The sequence below is a fragment of the Macrobrachium nipponense genome, chromosome 18 (genome assembly GCF_015104395.2).
Source record: "Macrobrachium nipponense isolate FS-2020 chromosome 18, ASM1510439v2, whole genome shotgun sequence".
Taxonomy (NCBI): domain Eukaryota; kingdom Metazoa; phylum Arthropoda; class Malacostraca; order Decapoda; family Palaemonidae; genus Macrobrachium; species Macrobrachium nipponense.
In genome coordinates this window covers 22,460,738-22,485,816 of record NC_087211.1, presented here as the reverse complement: position 1 = coordinate 22,485,816, position 25,079 = coordinate 22,460,738, and the positions used below count along the sequence as shown (strand labels likewise).

General features: G+C 42.8%; 1 protein-coding gene across 3 annotated transcripts in view; it reads right to left on the bottom strand.

The window, feature by feature from the left end:
• The window catches only part of LOC135196922 (meiosis-specific nuclear structural protein 1-like), a 508,419-nt gene that overhangs the window by 266,632 nt on the left and 216,708 nt on the right, over positions 1–25,079 (bottom strand). For all 3 annotated transcript variants that reach the window (XM_064223758.1, XM_064223759.1, XM_064223757.1), the window contains exon 8: positions 7,252–7,309. In XM_064223758.1, coding sequence (XP_064079828.1) covers positions 7,252–7,309 — 58 coding nt within the window. The remainder of the gene's footprint in view (positions 1–7,251; positions 7,310–25,079) is intronic.

Below are 25,079 nucleotides of genomic sequence, written 5' to 3'. Positions count from 1 at the left end.
GGAGCTGTATTGTCATTGTGCTGACGAATTGGTACAGGAACGGACAAAGGGGAGTGGCCCACAACCTCGCAAACACATACTTGCAATGATGAATCATGTTCATGAACGAAAGATGTCGCCACACTCTTAATGTTCCCCACACTCACACTGTCACAAACACATACGTGAGGGAGAAACACAGCCATGAAGGGAAGATGAAGATACATCAAAGTCCTTTATCCTCCAATGTCTGACATGACAGGAAGGGGGGATGGCGTAGGTATAGGAGATGGAGAGAAACTCCTCTTTCGACGCAATCTGTTACTAGCCGAGTAGGAGACAAGTCCCTCCGTTTCTGACTTCTTCGTAGACCCAGTAGAAATCCTCCCTCGCAAAACAAAGTTCAGTCTCTTGTAGACCGCTTGAATTGATGCCTCGGATGGCTCAGCAAGAGCAGGCGATGATGTTATGTCGGGAAGCGATGGCGTCACAGCTGGGGGATGAACGGTCACTGCATCCGAGGTCATAAGCTGTAAGACCAGAGCTGGTTGATGACTCAGTGGCAGAGTGATAAGATGCGACCCAGAGAGCATCGATGGGGCTCTGCAAGGTGGCAGCATGCGAGACCCAATGTAGAGGAGTCCAGGGGGAGGCAGGACTGCTATAGGGGCAGGGAGGGGAGGGGGAGGAGGAGGGGTACGCACTTCTAAGAAATGTGACAACAGTCCATCCAAGGAAGGTGAACCTCATAGCCCCAGCGATGCCCAAACAGCCGCCATCTTGGATGACTCCGAATCTGAAAACAAGGCATTAGATGGCGTAGCCTTCTCCCTCTTGGGTATAAAGTGAAAACCTGAGGGAGAGGGGCTACATTACATTATTGTGGCTTGTAACCCTCCCACATACATCCATGTAATGAATGGAATGAAGGGTGTAGAAATGAAACAGTAGATTCTTAAAATTCCATATACTGACAGCTACAGGAATGTGAAGGCAGAAGGAAGTTCCGTGTTTCACTCCTCAATGACTACAGGACAGGAACTGATCAATGCATCGTATATATGGCGGGAAACAATAGCGGTGTTGCCGCATATAAATGCAATGTTGCCATGATGTGTAAAGAAAAAAAACAAGTGGTCTTACAATAAGTGGAATGCAAATGGTAAAAGGACAAATGCAAAATAAATGATAATGTAAATGATGCAAAGTAAATAAGGTAAACATAATTCTCTGAATTAATAATATACATGTGTGCATGTAATCTTAATCTGTATGCAATCCAGTCGTAATGGTATTTGATATCTATACACCTCCCTCCCCCTTTACGCTCGTAGCATTGTCTCAAGTGGAACACGGACTCCTTTCGGCGAACCGGGATGAACAATGAGGGGCATTTGGAGGGTTAAATGATAGCTCTCTTTCCTGGCCAGAGCAAGTGGACACAGGGACTTGGAGAGAGGCATCATTACCAAAGTTAGGCACTGAGTGCAAATGTCTTCGGTTTCTAAACCATACACAACCACTAGGGAGGCACACCTCATACTGTCTTGACCTGCCACGGCCCATCACGATGCCGACCTTGTCCCATCGTAGCATCGTGGCATCCTGGATCCTGACTCGCTGGCCGATGGTGAGCTTGGTTGGAGGGTGGGCATGTGAGTTGTAGAGGCTCATGGCTTGTTCAGTGTGGAGGGCAGTACAACGGTCGAAGTCCTCAGTCTTAGTTTGCAACTCATCCGTGAATGACTGGGGGCGGGCCAGAACACAGGTACATAGAGGTTGGCCATACCTCTGTCAAAGGCTTTGCAATCTATGTTCCCGGATGGGGCGGTCTTGATGATGAGGTGTTTAACGGCTTTTACTGCAGTTTCTGCATGTCTATTGGACTGAGGGTAATGTGGAGAAGTGATGATGTGATGAACGCCCCAGTGGTCAGCTAATTGCTTGAATTCTTGGCTGGAAAAATGGGGGTCCTCCATCAGTCTGTTATCAGAGTGGGACAACAACCTCACCAAAGAAGTCGTGTCCACGGGGGACAACCACAGGCCAGCCTGAAAGTCTACATGGTAGAAGTCAGCTGACACTTTTGAAGGGCCGGGATGGGTGGTCGTCGCAAATGTAAGGCTCATGTTGCTGACTGGGAAGCTGTTGGCAGGAAACACAACTTTCTACTGTATTCTTTACATCGCCGTCAATGCCTGCCCAAAACACTGTCTGTCTTACACTACATCGAGTAGCTTCGATCCCTCGGTGGCTGTCATGAAGGTGAGCCAAGGTGCGTCTATGGAGGGCTGCAGGGATGACAATCCAAGGCCCGTATAACACTAACTCTCCATCTGCGTAAAGGTTATCCCACAGTTTCCATTATGGGAGGGCGGGGGCATGGAGGTAGTAGCGGTTGGTAGGAAAGCCATCGGAGATGTGGCAGACAGGACAACTGAAGTCTTGATCCTGAGCTGCAGCTGTGCAGATTTCTTGTAATCCTATCTTCTTCAATGATGGGTCCTGTTGCCTGGTCATCAGTGGAAGTGGCAGTATTGGCGACAATACGCCTGACATGTGCAGACGAGGTGGTGCATTCTTCCTCCTCTTCAGGTGTGGGGCGGCTTGGGGAGCAAGACAGGGGTGTCCGATATGCAGAGCTGTTTCCCAGTGCGCCAGACAGCGGTGAAGATATAGCGGGCCACTTCACCTTGAGACGTTACAGGCGTGGGTTCTCAATGCCATCCAACGTGTAAAGGCTGAGAATCGGTATCAAGGAGTGATGATCCGTCATTAAGGTGAAATGCTGAAGTCCAGACAAGTATAGGCGACACTTAGCCATGGCCCAAGTAACTGCAAGTAGTTCCAGCTCTATGGTAGCGCAGCAAGTTTCTGTGCCATCAGGAAACTACAGCCATACTGGATGAGACGCATTTGACCACAGCCGTTGTCCTGAAACAGGGCATATCCGAGGCCAAACAAGCATGAGACGTCTGTTTGCAGGACCACAGGCAAGGCTGGGTTGAAGGCTGCCAGGACAGGTGGCGAAGTCAGAACTGTTTTGACTTTCTTAAATGCTTGCTCATGATCAGGGGGGCACTGTCATCAGCTGCGGTGGGATGCGTTGGTCTGTCGTCTCCCATCGGATCCTCTGTCTGATTGTGTCAGATCGTCTGTCTGATCTATCAACTTGATTAGCTGTTCCTCTTGCTGAGCCATGTTAAGTTGGGCATCATAAGAGAGCTTATACAGTGTAGAGTGCTGAGAAAATATCTAATTCGCTGTATGGCAGTGAGTGAGAGAGTGTAAGTGTGCATATGTGTATTGCCTTGGTGGTGGTAGGACAGTCTGGGTCCCTGGGTGGATGGGGTGGGGGCTGGGCTGCTCGCCTCGCACCTCAAGTCACTGTCGATGCATGAGAGGGGAAAGGGACGTCACAAGGTTGTGAAAATCGTGCCTGAATTCAAATATCCCACCAAAAAGCTGGCAAGGAAACATCCTAATACCACACTGCACTGCACAAACACTGTGGCACTCCTAGAGACACTGTAAGAGATCCAAAACGCATAACGAGAGGTAAACATTGAGCAATGGTGGTCATCATCTTGGATTTCAAGCGGAGTTGGCTGAAGTCTGTCACTGGAAATACTCACTGCGCCATGTTATTGTGGCTTGTAACCCTGCCATATACGTCCATGTAATGAATGGAATGAAGGGTGTAGAAATGAAACTGTAGATTCTTAAAATTCCATATATTGACAGCTACAGTGATGTGAAGGCGGAAGGAAGTTCTGTGCTTCACTCCTCAGTGACCACAGGACAGGAACTGATTAATGCATCATATAAATGGCTGGAAGCAATAGTAGTGCTGCCGCATATAAATACAATTTTTCCACAATGCGTAATGAAACAAGTGGTCTTACAATAAGTAGAGTGCAAATGGTAAAAGGACAAATGCAAAGTAAATGATAATATAAACGATGCAAAGTAAATATGGTAAACACAATTCTCTGAATTAATAATATACATGTGTACATGTAATCTGTATGCAATGCAATCTTAATGGTATTTAGTATCTATATACACATTACACACAACATTATCCTGTGGAACTCCATTACTTCCATCGATGAATCAATGGAAGAAATGGGAGACAGGGGAACATTTGCACTAGTCACAGGGAGAGCAATCGTACGAGAGGGAGATGCCAAATCATCCATCTGAAGAGAAGAAAAACCCTCCCATGAATGAATAGTCGAAACTCTACGATGTTCCCTCTTCTTAAAAAACACTCTCCACTGTGACTTAGGCCAGGCATGACATTCCTGACAAGGATTAGTTATCGTACAATAATTAGCAAGGCACCTACTGCATGTTGTATGTGGATCTGTGACAACAGCAGCTAAAAACCTAGAGCAGGGAAATCCATGAATGCCCGGGCACATGTGGTGATGAGGCCGTGGAGACTCAGTAGAATCCATAATCCAGAAATACACAAGCACTCTAAAAGAAAAGAAAAACAGGCACAAATCAACAGCTTGGAAGGAAAGCAAAGCGATTGCGTCTTACTCTCCAAGGCAGTTGAGAAAAGACTGAATACGTCACGAGATGATAGCTGGTCTCTGACCAGCTATCATCTCGTACGCACAGGAGTTGCCAAATCTCACAGATTCCTTGCTTACAATCTTTGATTGTTTTTAACCAGTTACCAGCTGGTGCTTGGAAAATATCCTATTGTTAAGACCAAAGGATTATTCTGCATATGAACAAGAGAGGGAAAAGACATGTATAAGAAGACTGACATAAACCATGGAGCCAGTTTTAAAGACCTAACCTGAATATATTATATGCAATTTCATAAAAAAATGAAAAATGGAACCAAAAGATTGGGAAAAAAGAAAATAACAATGATGCATAAATTAAAAGGGACTGTACTATATAAGTTAGAAATGTACGCATGTATGATTGCTTGTGTATGTTATGTAAGTATGGAGTTGCTGAAGGAAATGTTAGTCAGCCAGCTTACCTTCATTCCAGGAACCAACAATAGAGGCAATCTGTATAATGGGGCAATGAACTGAGACATTCTCTGCATAAACAGACAGAACTTATAATTGTGGATCATCAGAAGGCCCTCAACAGAGCATAGAAACAAGCAATTAGAGGGCATTATGAATGCAGTGGGTACCATTGAATTACTAAAGAAGCCACAAACAATTGTAGAAAGGAAGGCTATTAAGAGCTGGTGAATGTGCACAACTCAATTATAACTGGTTTTAGAAATTTTTACAAGGAGTGGAATTTTTAAGAACAGATTTAAACCCAATGTAAAAAAAACCAAACTTTTGGATACTAGAAAAGAAACAGATAATGTCCAGCTGGGAAAGTGGATGTGAATGGTATGAGGAGGGCATATGATAAAACTAATCTGTTCCGAAGCAGCCTTCGTAACCTGATTTTTTCGTATCTAGAACTACGTTTTACATGTAAATTGCCTAATTCGTTCCCAGCCCTACAAAAACACCACAGTAAATTTTATAATAAAGCTAAATTGACCAATAAACAATGAAATACAACAATTTGGACTATTCAATACCTAACCCTGTACCTGTAAATAAAGTGTATTAGTGTACAGGGTACAAGAAAAGGGATTTTGACGTAGGAAAAATCTATTTCTGGGTGAGGAAGCCGTGTCGCCCAGTGATCTCCGAAAGTGGCGACAGAGGAGGAGGACAAATGGCAGAAAACATGAACACTTAACTTTATGACACATTAAAAAATGGCAGAAAATATTAACACTTCTTGATTATCTCCATCTTCGTCTCCATAGAAAGCATCCTCTTCTTTCCGTAAACTTCAGCAACATTCTTGGGACCCATGGCTAATAAACGTAAGTAATTAAGTTCACACACAACAAGATAAAGTAACTTACGTACAGTAAAACGAAAGCGAAATCACTAACACGAATTTACGTTAACAAACGAAATCTATGTGAACGAACAAATTCCAGGTGTTTATGATAATGCTGCCGCAAAAAATGGTCAAGGAACGCCTTTACATAGAGGCATGATGGGACACATGCTGACCAATAGGAGAGCAGGATCTTTCGGCAGTGACTAGCATCAGGACCAATAGGAGAGCAGAAGGATGGTGGCGAGTCTACTGAGTTGGCGGAGCGCAAGTTTTAAAATTGTTCTCGGCGGCCTGGGCGAATCTCAGACTTTACCCTTTCGCAACCTGAATTATTTTCGTACACAGAAGCAAAAAAAATCTTCGTCTTTGCCTTCATAACCTGGATTTTTCATACGTAGGGACTTCCGTATGTAGGGGTATGACTGTACTATACTGAATGTAATGTAACGGGTGTCACAGATGCTCATAATTCCAGAAATATACAGCCAGCAAGATTTTAAATGTCTGAAAGGACAATGTATGAAAAAATGGCTATTTTGTGGTGAAAAGGCAGGTTTTAATGGAATGGAAGATTTCCGTTACCTTGGTAACATACTGGACAGAGCTTCTGACACAGAAAACAGCGACACAAAATCCCAGCTCAGTGAATTACAAAGAGACTGCTGGATTACTAATATGTATATAAATGTCTCCCATTAAAAGACAGATAAAAAATCAAACATAGTCCTTTGGTACGAAGTGGAGACATGGCACTTATTAGGAACATGACGATGAGAAATTACTACAAAATGCTGACATTTATGGCTGTAGAAGTTTGGAAAAATTATATTACAAAAAAGAAAATTGCAGTGAGATGTAGCTATTAAACGGCTAAAGTATACAATGAGATTTCAAAGACTGGGATAATTTGGCCATAATAAATATGAGGCAACAATTAAATCAAGGAACTAGTAGATATAGAAGTAGCAAGACAAAGACTGGCGGAAAAGTCCAAAAATCTTAGAGAAAGAACATAATAGAAGACCTTGACCAGGTAGGAATTCAGGCACATGTTACACAAGCATGAAGTGACATCACCGCACATCTAAGCCTTTAAAATAAAGACCCAACGAAAACAATAATTGCATTGATGAAATTTGATAACTTTTTTTTTTTTAGATAGGGCTGACCAAGAGACAGCTTACATGTGCAAAGGATATACACAATGTAAACAACTTACCAGTAACTAATTCATCTGACGAGAATTACTAAACATCATGACATGAGGCTTGGAGGAACTTACTTCACTGCTGGGATTTCAAAGACAACAACTTTTAAACAGATAAGTGATGAGAGCTGATTTATATTCAAAATGACCATTAGAAGAGATCAACTTACCAGTTTCCTATATTCTGCCTCCTTATGCTGTTCTTGCCTAATCTCCTCATGTTTGTATCTGAAAATATGTATGCTGTATCACAGATAATGGCAACATCAGTTGAACACATTTTTTCATGCATATAAGATTAAAATATTACTGGAATATAAAATTAATGGTAAATATAACTAAAAGTACAATGCAACGTAGTAAATACATCAAAAAATTAAAAATTAATTGACATTACAATGATCAAACTACAACTAAAGTTCAAAAAACGCTGTTAGCAATTGTATTTGTGAGCATAATTCTATATGCCATTTATAAAAACAAATCAAAAGATGCATTTGATGTGTTATTTGCACATACATAAAAACATAAGAGGGTATGTTTTTTCCTAATGTGTTCTCATACCAATTTCAAAATCACCATAAAACAGAGCCAAAGTTCAAAGTCCGAAACAGAGAGTCCTGAATTGAAATACCTTACCCTTCAGAACAAACCGCAGGTACTTCTTCGACTGGGGATGGATGGGGACGTGAAAATATGCGTCCTGGAGATCTAGCGACACCATCCAATCCCCTGGTCTTAAAGCCCCAAGCACTGACTGAGGCGTCTCCATCTTGAACCTCTGCTTGATGACAAAGAAGTTTAAGTTGCTTACATCTAGTACCGGCCGCCATCCTCCTAACTGTTTCGGCACCAGGAACAGTCTGTTGTAAAAACCCGGGGATTCCAGGTCTAAGACCTGTTCTACTGCTTTTTTCTCGAGCATCTGCTCGAGCAGATCGAAAAGAACTTGTTGCTTTTCCCCTTGGTAAGAGGGCGACATATCCCTAGGTGTCGTAGACAATGGGGGTGATTTCAGGAAAGGGATCCGGTAACCCTTTTCTAAGATGTTCAGCGACCATGCGTCCACATCTCTCTCTCTCCAGGCTTCCGCAAATAACAAAAGTCTGGCTCCTACCGGTGACTGAAGGACTTCCTGCTCACTTCTTGCCTTTTGGAATCGAAGGGGCTCTGCCTTTGGAAAGGCCTCTTCCTCGAGGGGCCGGTCTCGAGGAAGATCCGCCTTGAAAGGGCTTCGATTTTCTTGAAGTTAGAACTCCCGAAGAAGTCGAAGGGACTGCAGTTCTTCGAGAAGATTGGGCAAGAAGATCTTGCGTTGCCTTCTCTTGTAGGCTAGTTGCAAGGTCTTTAATCATAGCCTGGGGGAAGAGATGGTCCGAAAGAGGGGCAAACAACAATTCTGCCTTTTGCGAGGGAGAAACTGACTTTGCAGTAAAGTTGCAGAACAGGGATCTCTTCTTCAAGAGTCCTGTGCAAAAGTGAGAAGCCAGCTCCTCCAAACCATCCCTGACGGCCTTGTCCATATACGACATGACGCTGGACAGCTCCCCCAGGCTAATCGAGTCCGGGCTCCGAGACTGGGTATCTAGAACCCCAAGGCACCAATCCAAGAAGTTAAAGACCTCTAACGTGTGAAAGAGGCCTTTAAGATGGTGATCCAACTCCGAAGTAGTCCATGTAACCTTAGAGGAAGAGAGAAGTGACCTCCTCGAAGCGTCCACCAGACTGGCAAAGTCCCCTTGAGAAGAAGAGCGAACTTTGAGACCGACGTCCTCCCCTGTCTCATACCACATGCCCGCCTTACAGCTAAGTCTAGACGGCGGTAGAGCAAAAGAGGTCTTCCCTTGCGCCTTCCTTAGCTCCATCCAATCATGGACTTTGCAAAAGGCTCTCTTAGTTGACAGAGACTTCTTCATTCTCACAAACCCCGAGGTCTTGTTGACTTTCGAAGACGAAAGTTGAGAAGGTGGAGAGCGAGGAGCCGAAGGTTGAAAAGTATCTCCAAATGCGGTCTGAAGAAGGCGGGTAAAGACCTGGTAGTCTGAAGAGGCAGACGTAGATGGTTGCTCATCGTCGGCTTCTACTGAAGCGCAGCTCATCTCACCTTCTGACAAAGGTGAGGTAGGAGGAACCACTGAAGGTAAAAGACCTTTAGGCCCAAGTCTTAAACAGGAACGCTGTTGCGAAGATGAAGGCAAAGCAGGATTGTGAGTCTCTTCCAAAGACTCCGAAGCATGAGCAGGTACAGAAGCAGAAGAAACACAGTGCGCCTATTGAAGGCGTGAAGAATCCTGAAGTGTGTCATCAAGAAAGCGCGAGTGTCGACGAGCGTCCACATCAGCGTCCACCCGAGCGTCAACTTGCGTGTGCCTGGCGTCCACTGGCGCGCTCCTGGCTTCCACTGGCGCGCGTTTGGCGTCCACTCGCGTGCGCCTGGCGTCCACTGGCGCCCGCTTGGCGTCCGGCCGAGCGTCCAGTTCAAGCTGAGCATCAACAGAAGCGCCCATAAAAGCGTCACACTCCTGAGCAAGAGCCACTGCCTTGAGAGAAGAGCGAGAAACACAATCCTCACGCCCTCTAGAAAGCCGCTGGGGAGCCGCACGAACTCTAGAAGGTAACAAGACAGGCGAAAGAGACGAGCAAGGAGAAGGAGAGGGAGACTGTCTGGATCTCTTAACGGGCAGTCTGTCATCCTTCCTTCGACGACAAGGTTCCACCTCTCTCTTAGAAATCACAGAAGCAAGTTGTTGCTGCAAAGAGCAGAGGATCTTCTCAGTAGGAGAAGACTCCCTCTCAGGAGAAGGGCTGATCCTGTGAGAAGACGAGGGGCGAGGGGACGCCTTCTTCCTTCTCAAAGGACCCGCCACTGAGCGATCTCTGGAGCGACTGGGGCGCTCGAAGGCGTCATCATCTGATGACGTCCTACTCCTCTTCTGCGGCGGGAAGGCAGCGAAGCTATCTGGCGAAGACCATAGATCCACAGAAGAAACATGACGTAAAGTGTCCCGCTCACGAACGCTCCTCTTCAACGGGCGAGAGTCCGACTGAGAGCTCCACCCCTTGCGTGGGGAGGAAGCCTTGGATAACGAGAAGCATTCCTCAAGGAGGCGTGCACGCGCACGCTCCTTGGCAGTCTGGGACGTGACAACAGAAACTGCCGAAGGGACGTCAGATCGGTGGGGGTTCCCTGTAACCCTCCTTAGGCTTTCGACATGCCCTCTCCCTGAAACCTGGGAGTCCGGCAGAGGTCCCGGCCTAGAGGCGAAATAGGGCCGATCTGACGCCCCCTCCACAACACAAGGGGCACACTCACTGCACTTTGCACTTTGCTCACTTTTGCCTTCCAAGGCTAGCACTTTTGATTCCAGATTACGTATTGACTCCAGAATCAAAGCAAGGGCATTACCCTCCACAGACACTGTTTCAGGGCCCGAAGGCGGCACTACAGGGTTAGGAGAAGCAAATGCTATTGGAGGGTTAGTAAGAGAAATTTCAATACCCTGACGTTTACTCTCTGAAACGCTCCTGGAGGAAGACCTCCTCACCCTATCACGCTCCAACTTGCGAAGATAGGACTCATACGACTTCCAAAATGAATCAGAAAGACATTCACACTCCTTGCAGCGATCATTATACAAATACACATGCCCTCTACAACTCTTACATACTGTATGCGGGTCTACCGATGCTTTCAGTAGCCTCACCCTACATTCATCCTTACTATAAAACCTGGCGCTAGCCGAACTAGACCCAGACATCTTAGTTTTAAGGAAAATCAAGGCAAAATCTAATTAAGTCCACAAGTAACGTGTGCCTAGCCACAGATCCAAAGTCAAAATACCAAAAAATCATTCGGGATACTTAAGTAGCCAAAAGTTTCAAAAATCCAAGACGGAGGTACTGAAAACAGTTGTTTACAGTAACGGTGACAGAGAAAATCTGAATAGGAAATGGGAATGGTTCCTGATACCCGCCTCCCAGCGGCAGGAATGGGTACTAACCACCTGACTCCCACTACGTGTGTATTAAGTTTTTTAAATTCTGTCGGACTTCGGAGAATACAGCTATATATATATCTGACAGGTAAGATTCATGAACAAAATGTGTAGTACAGGTAATACATCTTTGAAAAAAAAAAGTACTCTCTCTCTCTCTCTCTCTCTCTCTCTCTCTCTCTCTCTCTCTCTCTCTCTCTCTCTCTCTCTCCTGCTAATTTGATTCTCTAACAAATAGGTGTGTGTGTATGGGTTTTCATAATGGTTTAAAAATGTGGAGTATGTACAAGTACTTATTTGGCAGACAAAAAGAAAATTTTTTTTGTCAGTCACGTGGACTATAAAGGGTGTAACCAGCAAGTAAACAGAGGCAGATTGACATTCCTCGAGAGATTAGAGATGAATTTTGTTTTGAAGGTATGTTAACCCTTAATCTATTGGATGTATTAAACGTCGACGAAAATTGTCTGTTGGGTGCTTAATTGACGTACGTACTATACGTCGACGCAAAAAAGTTTTGTAAACTTTCGCGGAAAAATAGTTATAGGCTTACTTGGCAAAAACTTTTGATTCACGCACCTTGAAGAATGCTCGGAGTTCACAGATCAAGCTGTTGTTTTGTTTACAAGCGTTACCCAGGCGCGCATGTGCAAATTTCTTTCTTCTCGCACTAAAAAGCATCAGCGACACATCTCAGAAAATATTTCATCACTTTGACATAATTTTTTCACCATTTTATATTAGCCATTACATAGAGTTTTATATGTGAAAATATGTGCAATTGCATGTAGAATACAACAAAAAATAACCCATGGTTGTTCCTTTTATCAGTTTTGAAATATTTTCATATAAATAACGATGTGCCAAAATTTCAACCTTCGGTCAAATTTCACCCGACCAAAATGGTCGAAAAACGCAATTGTAAGCTAAAACTCTTATATTCTAGTAATATTCAATCATTTACCTTCATTGAGCAACAAATTGGAAGTCTCTAGCACAATATTTTGATTTATGGTGAATTTTTGAAAAAAACATTTTCCTTATGTCCGCGCGGTAACTCTACCGAAAAAATCAGAAATTCTTTTGTCCGATTGTCGTAATATTTGCACCGTTTTATATTAGCCATTACATAAAGTTTTATATATGAAAATATGTGCAATTGCATGTAGAACACAACAAAAAACCCATGGTTGTAGCTTTTATCAGTTCTGAAATATTTTCATATAAATAACGATAAGCGGCAAAATTTCAACCTTCAGTTAACTTTGACTTGACCGAAATGGTCGAAAAACACAATTGTAAGCTAAAGTTCTTACATTCCAGTAATATTCAATCATTTACCTTCATTTTGCAACAAATTGGAAGTCTATAGCACAATATATCGATTAATGGTGAATTTTTGAAAAACTTTTTCTTACGTCCACACGCTAACTCTGCCGAAAAAATAAGAAATTCTTTCGTCCGATTGTCGTAATGTTTGCACCGTTTTATATTAGCCGTTATATAAAGTTTTATATATGAAAATGTGCGCAATTTCATGTAGAATACAACAATAAATAACTCATGGTTGTAGCTTTTATCAGTTTTGAAATATTTTCATATAAATCACAATAAATAGAAAAAAATTCGACCTTTGGTCAACTTTAACTCGACCGAAATGGTCGAAAACTGCAATTGTAAGCTACAACACTTATAGTCTAGTAATATTCAATCAATTACCTTCATTTTGCAACAAACATCAAGTCTCTAGCACAATATTTTGATTTATGGTGAATTTTTGAAAACTACTTTTTTTTACGTCCGTGCGTTACGAATATATGCATCATATTGTGATAATATTTTCTGTGTTCCTTTGATCGTTTTACAATTTGTTATTTACCAAAATCATCACAATTTAGTGTACAATACAACGAAAAAATAATTAACTCATTACCTTTAACCGTTTTGCTCACAGCACGATTTGTATACAATTATATATGAAATTTTGTTTTTGCTTTCTCAGAGAATACAAACCCAATTAGCTGGCTGGTTGCCAAAGAGAGCTGTTAGCCAATGACAGCCTTCTACTTCTGTTATATTTATAGACATTTAGTGTTTCCCTTGTATTTGTGGGGGATAGGTACCAGACACCCCTCCAAATAGCTAGAACCTGCAAATAGTTGAAACCCCTATATAAATGCTTAAAACTGTCTATTTTATTAGGTAAAATTCAAGAAAAACCCACTAAATGTTTATACCTGTTTTTTTTTTTTGAGTTTTACCACAAAAAGTGAATATTATGATAAAAAAAACGGGAATTTGAAAATATTTCTCATAGAAAAATACAGCAAATGGGCGCATTTTCCATGAATAATGAGAGCACGTTTTAAAAATGTCGTAAGTACAGGTACTTTTTTGGAAGACAAAAAAAATAATTTGTCAGTCACGTGGACTATAAAGGGTGTGACCAGCAAGTAATGAGAAGTATATTGGCATTCCTTGAGAGATTAAAGAGATGAATTTTGTTTTGAAAGTATGTTGATGCACTGTTAGTAACTACCCTCTGAAGCACACAAAAATTCTTTTGTTTCTGAAGAATCTTTGAGCCAACAATTTTGTACTCAAGGTAATGAGAAGGAAGTCATTCTATTCTTCATGTACAGTAATCAGTAAAATACACACGTACACTATTAAAAATTACATGCACTATATTCAAAACACTCAGACGTCATCGTCAGCTTCACATGAGCAAAACTTCCTTTCTCAAACAGAATACATACAGCTAAAACCCGATTAACTGGCTGGTTGCCAAGGAGAGCTGTTAGCCAATGACAGCCTTCTACTTTTGTTCTATTTTATAGACATCCGTATAGTGTTCCCCCTGTATTTGTGAGGGATAGGTACCAGACACCCCTCCAAATAGCTAGAACCTGCAAATAGTTGAAACCCCTATATAAATGCTTAAAACTGCTTATTTTGTTAGGTAAAGCTCAAGAAAAACCCACTAAATGTTTAAACCTGTTTTTTTTATAGTTTTACCACAAAAAGTGCATTTAATGATGAATTTGATAAAAAAATCCAGGATTTTGTGGATATTTCTCATAGAAAAATACAGCATATGGGTGAATTTTCTGTGAATAATGGGGGTATATGTTTCAGAATCTAGAATCCGTGAATGCCAGGGTTCATGTATTTCGATCACAAATTGTGTGTACGGCACTAAGTTTGAACTTTGCCATGATCGTGATTATTTGACTGCTGATGGCAAAAAATACTTTTCTGGGTTCGACCTGTGTCGGCCGGTGAAAAATCCCTGTAGCTCATTTTTCAACTATAAATAAACTCTAGATATACCAGAGAAAAAGCTAGCATGGTATGTTGAAGTTACTACCCCGAAGGGTGTCGGTATAAGTAAGGGGCATTGTGGAAACCACAATACACACGGCCTTCGCCCCTTAGAAGATTCCTTCCCAAAATCCCCTTCCGCGGTGGGAGCCGTCACAACGAAACCCACCGCCAACTCCTCTCGCCACTACTACTAATACCCATGCACTCTTCCTCTCATTCCTGTACTAGAGATTGAGTGTGATACACGCATTTCGCTGCTCCAGGATTTTTTCCCCTTATTTGGTTAATGATGGCATCGCAAGGCTCTTCTGCTTCTAAGTTGAGTACTCTAACTTGGTTTTTCATATAGCATTTAGTCAAAAATGTAATATTTTACTGCCTCGGCACCTCAAGATATGTTGCGGGTGCCGCCGGCTGAGCGCCCATTTCGGGTAGTCGGTGCAGCACGAGGTGATTTCACACACCAATCTATCGAAGAATAATTAGGTTATAGACATTATTTGACCATTATTTAAGGGACTGGCGCTCGTCCCATCAGTGAATTCATTTACTTAATAAGGAATAGTTGACTAATGATAAGTTAGTCTAGCGTACACTTTAGTAAAGTTCGCCATGAGTTCGCGCAAGGGACGAGCGTCAGTCCTTATTATTATTTATATTATATAGTTTATTATGTGTTATTTTGTACATAATCTAATTCTAGAGGCGGTCGAGTTACCCCTATCCTTTCCCTAGAACCAACCTAGCCTAGGCTAGGCTTGGTTGGTAGCCTATGTGTTCCTTCCTAACACCCCGTACATTATGGGACTTACCGCCCTGCTGGTCTGGGTCGAAAAATTTGTCCTAGAAGGTCTGGTCGAGGATTATTGTCCTTCCTATTTGGCAAAGGAGGCTATAGGCCTACCTTGTCTAGTACGATGGTAGCCTGGTACACTGTTGGCGTCCCCAAGCAGGGATATCATTCTATTTCCTTACCTAATTCTCGGGCAACTCTTCCATAAACCTCTTTTTGTGTATTGTATGATCCCGAATGTATGGCTGGTCGGTTAAGCCTGGCCTACCTGGCATAGCCTCTTGATTGGATGTGTCCACTACCAATCGCGACGAGCCACGGCCAGTCTGTGAGTCTCCTAGGAGAAGTAGGCTATATAGCCTAGATTGGTTCCACCTCTGTTCGAGTGGGAACCAGGTGTTCACGACCGGCCATGCATACTATCCCTTTCCCCCCCCTCCCCCTCCTTCTACAAGGTGGGGAGGGAGGGAGAGTTACCATATGTAGACTTGACCCAATATGCTCCATGTACAGCTCCGGCGACCCAGTGGTCTACCACCACAACAGTCGTTCGGGAACGCCGAATGTTGCGTGAAAGTAACTTCGGTATGAAACGTCTCGTTCTCTGTAGCTCCGCCGCTCCGGTAAGAGTGGAGGTAGGGGATGAAACAATCCTCCTACTATATAGCTAACGGCCCCCTCCGGTCTATAGCTTCACCCCTCCGCTCCTTCTGGCATAAGCAGGGGACAAGGAACCGACTTGTTTCCTAGACGGAGCTCCAGCGATAGTACTACTTACAGCTCCGGTCTCGTAAGGGACCGGTAGTGTGAAGAACTTCACACTTGCTGTCTAATAACTAATTCTAGTATGGCCAAATCTCAATTTCATTCCTTTCTAAGCTCCTGCACAGAAGGAGAATAACATGTTCGTCTACGGTATCCATAGCCATCTGTCTCCGCCGTATACGCCGAACAAGATAATTATAGGAGGTAGTAGGATTTGTCCTATCCTTCCGGCATTAGCGGATGGCAGGTTTTACAATAACGAACCAAACATTCTCCAGGGATAGGAATGAGATTAGACCATACGTATTAAAGTGTAGGCTTTTATCAGGTATAGATTTAAGCTTAACTACTAGAATAAGGTGCATGTACTCTTCGGAGTTATCCCCGTCTCGAAGCTCGGGACTCATGTACACTTTCTATTACAGATGGTCCGTGGTCAGGCGGAGGGTTGCCACACTTCGCTGGGCAACTCGTACGGCCACGTAGTTTGTCGCTTGTATGCTAACTGCCCGGTTCCCTTTGACAACTACGTGGTCTGGCATTCTGACGCCTGCACCGTTTGTTACGACATGGTGCTAACCTTGTCTGAAGAGCAGGTACGTAACACTTAAATAAAAGATGTTATACGATTGACTTGCGATTATGCATTACTTTATAACCAAAAGGTGTTATATGCTTGATATACGTTTATACATTAAAATTATATATTTAATATAATTCTTCCTTCCAGATGAAACTCTAACCCGAGTTTTCTCTTACAGGCGGATCCGGCTACCCACCACGAAGCAAGGGTAGCTCTCCGAAAGTGGGTCTTGGGGTTCGGCAAAAACGCGCCCAAAGGACAGCCATATGTGCTGGACACTAGGTTGTGCTCCCTGCTTTTTTCGGGAGCCACAGCAACAACGGCCGTGCCAGCGGAAGTTGCCGAACCCCTCATCGAAGCCATTCGAGTTGCGACAATGCCAGGGTCTGAGGAGCAGGAGGACCTTATGGAGGATGTGGTGGCGATGAACATTCATACCGAACCCATGGCCATGGACAATCAGTAAGGTGGGGAGGTAAGTGAGCAGAGTCTCATATTTAGCCCTACTCCTCCTTCCTCTTCTTCCTTCAGGGGCTTCTCAGGGCCCTCTCCTAATCTAGCAGGAGCGCTTTCTGTCGCCCTGACAGTCAAGTCTGTGAGACCTAAGACTCTAAAGAAGGCCTCCAAACCAGCTCCGTCAGCGGCGAAGGAGTTGTCCTCGGCCCCCCAGCCGTCGACATCCTCCAGCCCATCACCTGCTGCCATGAACCCTTCCTCTGCTACGGGGGCAGGATTGACTCCTGTTCATATGGCGGCGGAGCACAGGTTTGATCCTGATGCCTTCAGTAGCCTTCTCCTGGAGTTATAGACCAGAGGCTAGAGGCTGCACGTCTCTCCTCGTCACCAGACCCCTCCGGCCAGGCTTTCTCGTCACTGACGGAAAGGATTAGACCGCTGGAGGAGATGCTTTCCGGACTTCTCCACTCCGGAGCTCCGGCCTTGTCTATGGTAATGTCGGACGCATCTAAACTTCCTGCATTTGATAAGGAGAACCCGTGGAGACAGGCTCTGCATGCCCCGTTCTCCGACGGAAAGTTGACAATTGAAGGATGCGGGACCCGGCCTATCGAAGACTTTGAGTTCTTCCCACCCGGGCTTCAATTTCCCTTCCCTGGTTTCGTGAGGTTAGCAAAACATGAGCTTGTTAGGGTCGATAAGGTCCCTAAGGAAACAATTATCTTTCCTAGGGAACAGGCCCAAGCGACTTGGGTTCGATCTCTCACTGATTGGGGTTGCGTCAACACTAAAGTTGACACCCCACAAGGGATAATACACGATTTTCGTGACCCCAAATGGTGTTCCGTCACCCTGTACCTCCAAGGTGGCGGAGCTAACTTACAAGCAGCAACAGAGGACAAGCCGTTGCCAATACTCGGAGAGACAGAGGCTACCTCCCTCTTGCTACCTACCGGAGCAGACTTTTGGACGGACGCTCTGGCCACATTTACCGCAGGTAAGCTAGAACCAGATTGCGCCTCCGACCTTTTCTCTGAAAGGCTGCCAAGAATTTCGGATCACTTGGTGAAGACGGAGTTCGAGGCTAGGACCAGGTTATCCAGATCCATCAACTCCGTCACAGCGGCGGAGCTAGTAGCCTCCACATATGAAGAGGAGCAAGTCTTCAGAGTCCTGGCAAAAGGTCTGCTACAGACCTTTCAAGCGGATCTGTACGACTTTGTTATAGCCAGAAGGGCTTGTAGAAAGCACGTTCTGGCTGGGGCTTCCATCAAAACATAAGCCCAACATATTGATTAAGTCATCAATCTGGGGAGATAACCTCTTCCCTAAGGAAGAGGTTAACATCCTACATGAAGCCTCCAGGGCCAACCAGAGCCTAAGAGTCCGATGGGGTCTCCCCTTCAAACGTCAGTTTGAAGGATCCTCTCAGCAGGGTAAGGCCAAAAAGAAGGCAAGACGGTATAACCCATACCAGACAGCCCGACCGCAAACTTTTATGCAGGCGGTACCGGTGTCACAGGTGGGGAAGCCTTCTACTTCTAAGGCTCCTCCCCAACAGTTTGTGCTAGTACAAACCCCCACACCTCCTCAACCCTCTACTTCCACGGCAATGGTACCATCCCCAGCCTTCAACCCAACCTATGAAGTGAAAGATCTCTTTCGCTCATACAACAGGCATGCTGGAAGTAGCCGAGCCAGGGGCGGCTCACGGTTACGTACTGGTTCCAGAGGCAGGGGCTTCAGGGGAAGTAGAGGCACCAGACCTGCTGCCAACCCGTGAGAGATCTCAGGTAGGAGGGAGGCTATACCTATTCCGGGACCGTTGGACCTTCAGTCCATGGGCCCACAGTATAGTCTCGAAAGGCCTAGGCTGGAAATGGGAGAAGGGCCCTTCTCATCCAGTCAGTTTCTACCAGAAACCCACGGCGGACCTTTTGGACTACACCAAAGATCTCCTCCAAAAGAGAGCCATAAGGAAGGTGAAGAACCTGAGATTACAGGGACGGTTGTTCAGTGTCCCAAAGAAGGTCTCAGATAAGAGAAGAGTGATACTAGACTTGTCGCGCCTCAACTCTTACATTCACTACGACAAGTTCCACATGCTGACGATCTCGCAGGTACAGATCTTTCTTCCCCGTGGGGCCGTCACCACCTCTATAGATCTTACAGACGCATACTATCACGTTCCAATAGCCAGGAACTTCTCCCCGTTCCTGGGATTCAAACTAGGCAAACAAGCCTACTCATTCAAGGTCATGCCCTTCGGACTCAACATTGCGCCCAGGTTATTTACCTAACTAGGAGAAACGATAGTTCAGGAACTGAGAAAGAAAGGTATTATGCTGGTAGCCTACTTGGACGACTGGCTGATTTGGGCAACCAGCGTGACAGAGTGCCACGAATCAACTGCCAAGGTACTAGAATTTCTGGAATTCCTAGGCTTCCAAGTAAACAGAGACAAATCCAGGTTAACCCCAGCTTCCAAATTCCAATGGTTGGGAATTCAGTGGAACCTGAACAAACACAAGCTATCTCTCCCGCCCAAAAAGGCCAAAGAAATAGCAAAGGCTACAAAGTACTTTCTAAAGAACAAGCGAGCTTCTCGGCGAGCCCAAGAAAGGATTCTAGGCTCGCTTCAGTTCGCATCTGTCACAGACGTCCTGCTAAAAGCCAGGCTGAAAGACATCAATCAAGTCTTGAGGTCAAGAGCCAACAACAAACTCAGGGACAAGGTTTCGGTTATCCCTCCGATTATAAAAAAGAGGCTCCGGCCTTGGATGGAATGCCGGAACCTGTCCAAATCAGTACCTCTGCAGTTCCCTCCGCCATCACTAACCATCCACACACACGCTTCTCTGAGCGGTTGGGGAGGGTACTCGCCACACAAAAAAGTTCAAGGAACATGGTCAGAGACATTCCGCCAGTTCCATATCAATATCCTGGAGGCAATGGCAGTCTTCTTGACCCTGAAACGCCTGTCTCCGGCCAAACAGATTCACATGAGGATAGTTTCGGACAGTCTCATAGTGGTACACTGCATAAACAGGAGAGGCTCCAGGTCCAACAAATTGAATCATATGTTAATAGCAATATTCTTGTTGGTGGAAAGGAATCAATGGCATCTGTCAGCAGTTCATCTAGCCGGAGTGAGGAATGTGATAGCGGACTCCCTATCCAGGACAACTCCTCTGGAATCAGAATGGTCTCTAGACAGCAAATCCTTCAATTAGATTGCAAATCAGATTCCGGACCTCCAAGTGGACCTATTTGCCACGGAAGCCAATCACAAACTACCTTGTTATGTGGCTCCCAACCTGGACAGTCGAGCTTTCGCAACCGATGCAATGTCACTAGATTGGAACAACTGGCAGAGGATTTATCTCTTTCCGCCAGTGAACCTTCTCTTAAAAGTGCTACACAAGCTAAGATCTTTCAAAGTGAAAATAGCTCTGATAGCTCCCAACTGGCCGAAGAGCAACTGGTTTCCACTTCTCATAGAATTGAAACTCAGTCCCCAACTGATACCGACCCCGGAGCTGACGCAAATAGTACAAACTCAGACTGTGTCAGCTTCCTCAAGAATTCTGAATGCCCTAACTTTATGGACTTCATGAAATTTGCAGCTCAGAAAGATGCAAGTATAGATCCTCTGAACATTCTATTTATAGAATCTGATAAAAGAGAGTCCACAATTAGGCAATATGATTCAGCAGTAAAGAAACTGGCCAAGTTTCTAAAGGATTCAAACATTCACGAAATGACTACAAATTTGGCAATCTCCTTCTTTAGGTCATTGTTTGAGAAGGGTCTACCTGCCAGTACTATTACCACATTGAAATCAGCCCTAAGGAAAATCTTCCAAATAGGCTTTAATATTAATCTTTCAGACGCTTACATTTCTTCTATCCCAAAAGCATGCACCCATTTGAGACAAATAGACCGCCCTCAGTCGGTTTCTTAGTTCTTAAATGACGTACTTAAACTGGCTTCAGACTCAAATAATGATTCATGCTCCTTCTCAACTCTATTGAGGAAGACACTGTTTCTAGTAGCACTGGCATCAGGAGCTAGAATATCTGAACTATCAGCTCTCTCCAGAAACCCAGGCCATGTCGAGTTCCTCCCGTCAGGCGAAGTCCTTCTTTCACCAGACAGGCAGTTTTTAGCCAAAAACGAGGACCCACAAAATAGGTGGACTCCTTGGAAGATCCTTCCTCTTGTGGAAGATAGTTCTTTATGTCCTGTCCATACCCTTAAAACATTCCTGACCAGGACTTCACAAATAACTTCAGGCCCTCTGTTTGTTAGAGAGAAAGGTGGTACAATCACCTTAAAAGGCATTAGGCAACAAATTCTTTACTTCATTAACCATTAAACGCCGAAGCGGTAAAATAAAAATTGTCTCCCGTGTGCCGGAAGTGTTTCGGAGTGAGTGCGGAAGCGGAAAAAATATTTTTTTCAAAAATTCACAGTGCGCTTAGTTTTCAAGATTAAGAGTTCATTTTTGGCTCCTTTTTTTGTCATTGGCTGAAGTTTATTATGCAACCATCAGAAATGAAAAAAATTATAATTATCTTATATAAATAATGCGATATATGATAGCGCAAAAACGAAATTTCATATATAATTGTATTCAAATCGCGCTGTGCGCAAAACGGTTAAAGGTAACAAGTTACTTTTTTTTCGTTGTAATGTACACTAAATTGCCATCATTTTGGTATATAACACATTGTAAAACGATAAAAGCAACACAGAGAAAATATTATCACAAAATAATGCATGAATTCATAACGTGTGGATGTAAACAAATATTTTATTCAAAAATTCACCATAAATCTAAATATTGTCCTAGAGACTTCCAATTTCTTTCAAAATGAAGACAAATGATTGAATATTACTATACTGTAAGAGTATTAGCTTACAATTGCAGTTTTCGACCATATCTGACGACTTAAAGTTGACTGAATGTCGAATTTTTTATATATATTTTTTTATATGCAATTATTTCGGAAATTAGAAAAGCTACAACCTTCAAATATTTTTTGTTTTATTCTACATGAAATTGCGCACATTTTCATATATAAAACTCTATGAAATGCCTAATATGAAACGGAGCAAATATTCCGAGAATGGGACGTACGCATTTCGGAGATTTGTGGCGAAGAATCCACGCGCGGAGGGAAGGAATGTTTTTTTTTAAATTCACCATAAATCTAAATATTGTGCTAGAGACTTCGAATTTGTTTCAAGATGAAGATAAATGACTGAATATTACTAGACTGTAAGAGTTTTAGCTTACAATTGCGTTTTTCGACCATTTCGGTAGAGTCAAAGTTGACCGAACGTGGTTTTTTTTCTATTTATCGTGATTTATATGCAAATATTTCGAAAATGAGAAAAGCTACAACCTTCAATTATTTTTTTTGTATTCTACATAAAATTGCGCACATTTTCATATATAACACTTTATGTAACAGCTAATTTAAAATGGTGCAAACATTACCACAATCGCACGTATGATTTTTTCGGAAGAGTTACTGCGCAGACGTAAAGAAAATGTTATTTTTTTCATAAATTCACCATAAATCGAAATATTGTGCTAGAGACTTCCAATTTGTTGCAAAATGAAGGTAAATGATTGAATATTACTAAAATATAAGCGTTTTTAGCTTACAATAATTGCGTTTTCGACCATTTCGGTAGAGTCAAAGTTGACCGAAGGTTGAAAATTTGTCACTTATCATTTTTTATATGAAAATATTTCAAAATTGATAAAAGCTACAACCATGGGTTGTTTTTAGTTGTATTGTGCATGAAACTGCGCACATTTCCATATATAAAACTTTATGTAACGGCTAATTTTAAAATGGTGCAAACATTACCACAATCGCATGTATGATTTTTTTCGGAAGAGTTACTGCGCGGACGTAAGGAAAAAGTTTTTTCATAAATTCACCATAAATCGAAATTTTGTGCTAGAGACTTCCAATTAGTTGCAAAATGAAGGGAAATGATTGAATATTACTAAAATATAAGAGTTTTAGCTTACAATTGCATTTTTCGACCATTTCAGTAGAGTCAAATTTGACTGAAGGTTGAAATTTTGGCACTTATCGATATTTATATGAAAATATCTCAAAACTGATAAAAGCTACAATCATGAGTATTTTTTTTGTTGTATTCTACATAAAAATGCACACATTTTCATATATAATACTCCATGTAACGGCTAATTTAAAATGGTACAAAAATTATGTCAAAGTGACGAAATAATTTCCGAGATGAGTCACAGATACTTTTTAGTGCGGCAAGAAAGAAATTCGCGCTTGCGCACCTGCGTAACGATTGTAAACAAAACAACACCTTGATCCGTGAACTCCCAGCATCCCCAAAGGAGCGTGATTCAAGAGTTTTCGGCTGGTAGGCCTAAAAGTATTTTTCCACGAATTTAAAAAAAAAACTTTTGTATGTTGACGTAAAATACATCCAGTTGGTACCCGAGAGACAAAAAAAGTCGACGTAAAATACGTCCAGTCGGCGTTTAAGGGTTAAACAAGCAAATCCTGACTCAGTCCCACATGTCCATGACATCCAGGCAGTTGCCACATCCATTAATTACTTTCAAAACATGAACTTTGAGGACCTGAAGAAGCATACAGGTTGGAAATCTCCGGCAGTTTTTAAACGCCACTATTTGAAAAACCTACAGGCCCTTAAATTCCCAACTGTGGCGGCAGGAAGCATAGTCCTCCCCAAAGAACGGGGCTGACATCCTACCTTTCACCTCTGTTATTCTTTCCCTTTCACTCTCTCCTACCTACATGACTCGCTCCTACTCCCCCCCATCCTCTTCTCCGGGCCGGGTTAGATTTGTTCATCCCGTCACCGGAGCTTGTATATAGTGTAAATAGTTATTTGATAGTGCCTTATTGGCCATACCAATTGTGTCCTGCTTGAATTGAAGTGTATTTCAATTCACACGCTTATTATAATTTCATAGTACATATACTATGATGTTAGTTTAAGTAGGCTAAGGACTAATTAAGGTTTAACTAGTAGTTCATAAGTAATTCTATTTTTATACAACCTTAGCAGTAAATAATTCTATTTAATCTTACTTCGGGTTTTATTAACTCCCTCTTTTGAGAACATATCTGTTAAGCTTGGATATAATTCTCTGTTATGTTTTCACTGGCTGACACAAGTCGAACCCAGAAAAGGGATTTTGACAAAGGAAAAATCTATTTCTGGGGGAAGACCTGTGTCACCCAGTGAACCCAACCCTTTTTTTTACATTCCCTACCCTGGTTAATCCAAGCAAAAAAGGACTACTCCAGGAATGAGAGGAAGAGCGCATGGGTATTAGTAGTAGTGGCGAGAGGAGTTGGCGGTGGGTTTCGTTGTGACGGCTCCCACCGCGGAAGGGGATTTTGGGGAGGAATCTTCTAAGTGGCGAAGGCTCTGTGTATTGTGGTTTCCACAACACCACTTTACTTATACCGACACCCTTTGGGGTGATCGCGCTGAGGGTAGTAACTTCAGCATACCATGCTAGCTTTTTCTCTGGTATATCTAGAGTTTATTTATACTTGAAAAATGAGCTACAGGGATTTTTCACCGGGCAACACAGGTCTCCCCCAGAGATAGATTTTTCCTTTGTCAAAACCCCTTAATAATTTGCTTTTTATATTTATTTCATGAAAACAAAAATCTAATAATAATTTTTACTTTAATATAGTGGTATGAAAAATCCACACACTGTGTCATCACTCGCGAATCCTGTTCCTGGACTGTCCTCAAATGTACAACTGCAAACTGATGAAGAATTTAGTAAGTAACAATTTAAAGAAGAATCCTCTCCAAGACTGATATTATGAAATGTAATTTAAAGTCTTATTTGTCATTAAAATTCACAAGTTGAATTACAGTTATTTTGATTATGTATATTTTTGCATTTTACAGATTGTTTTTGTTGAAAATATGTGTTAGTGAATATATGGTCTTAATTGTCAAACTATTTTATTAATGACGATCTCAATTAGCTCACATTCATTTAAACATTATTAATAAAAATAA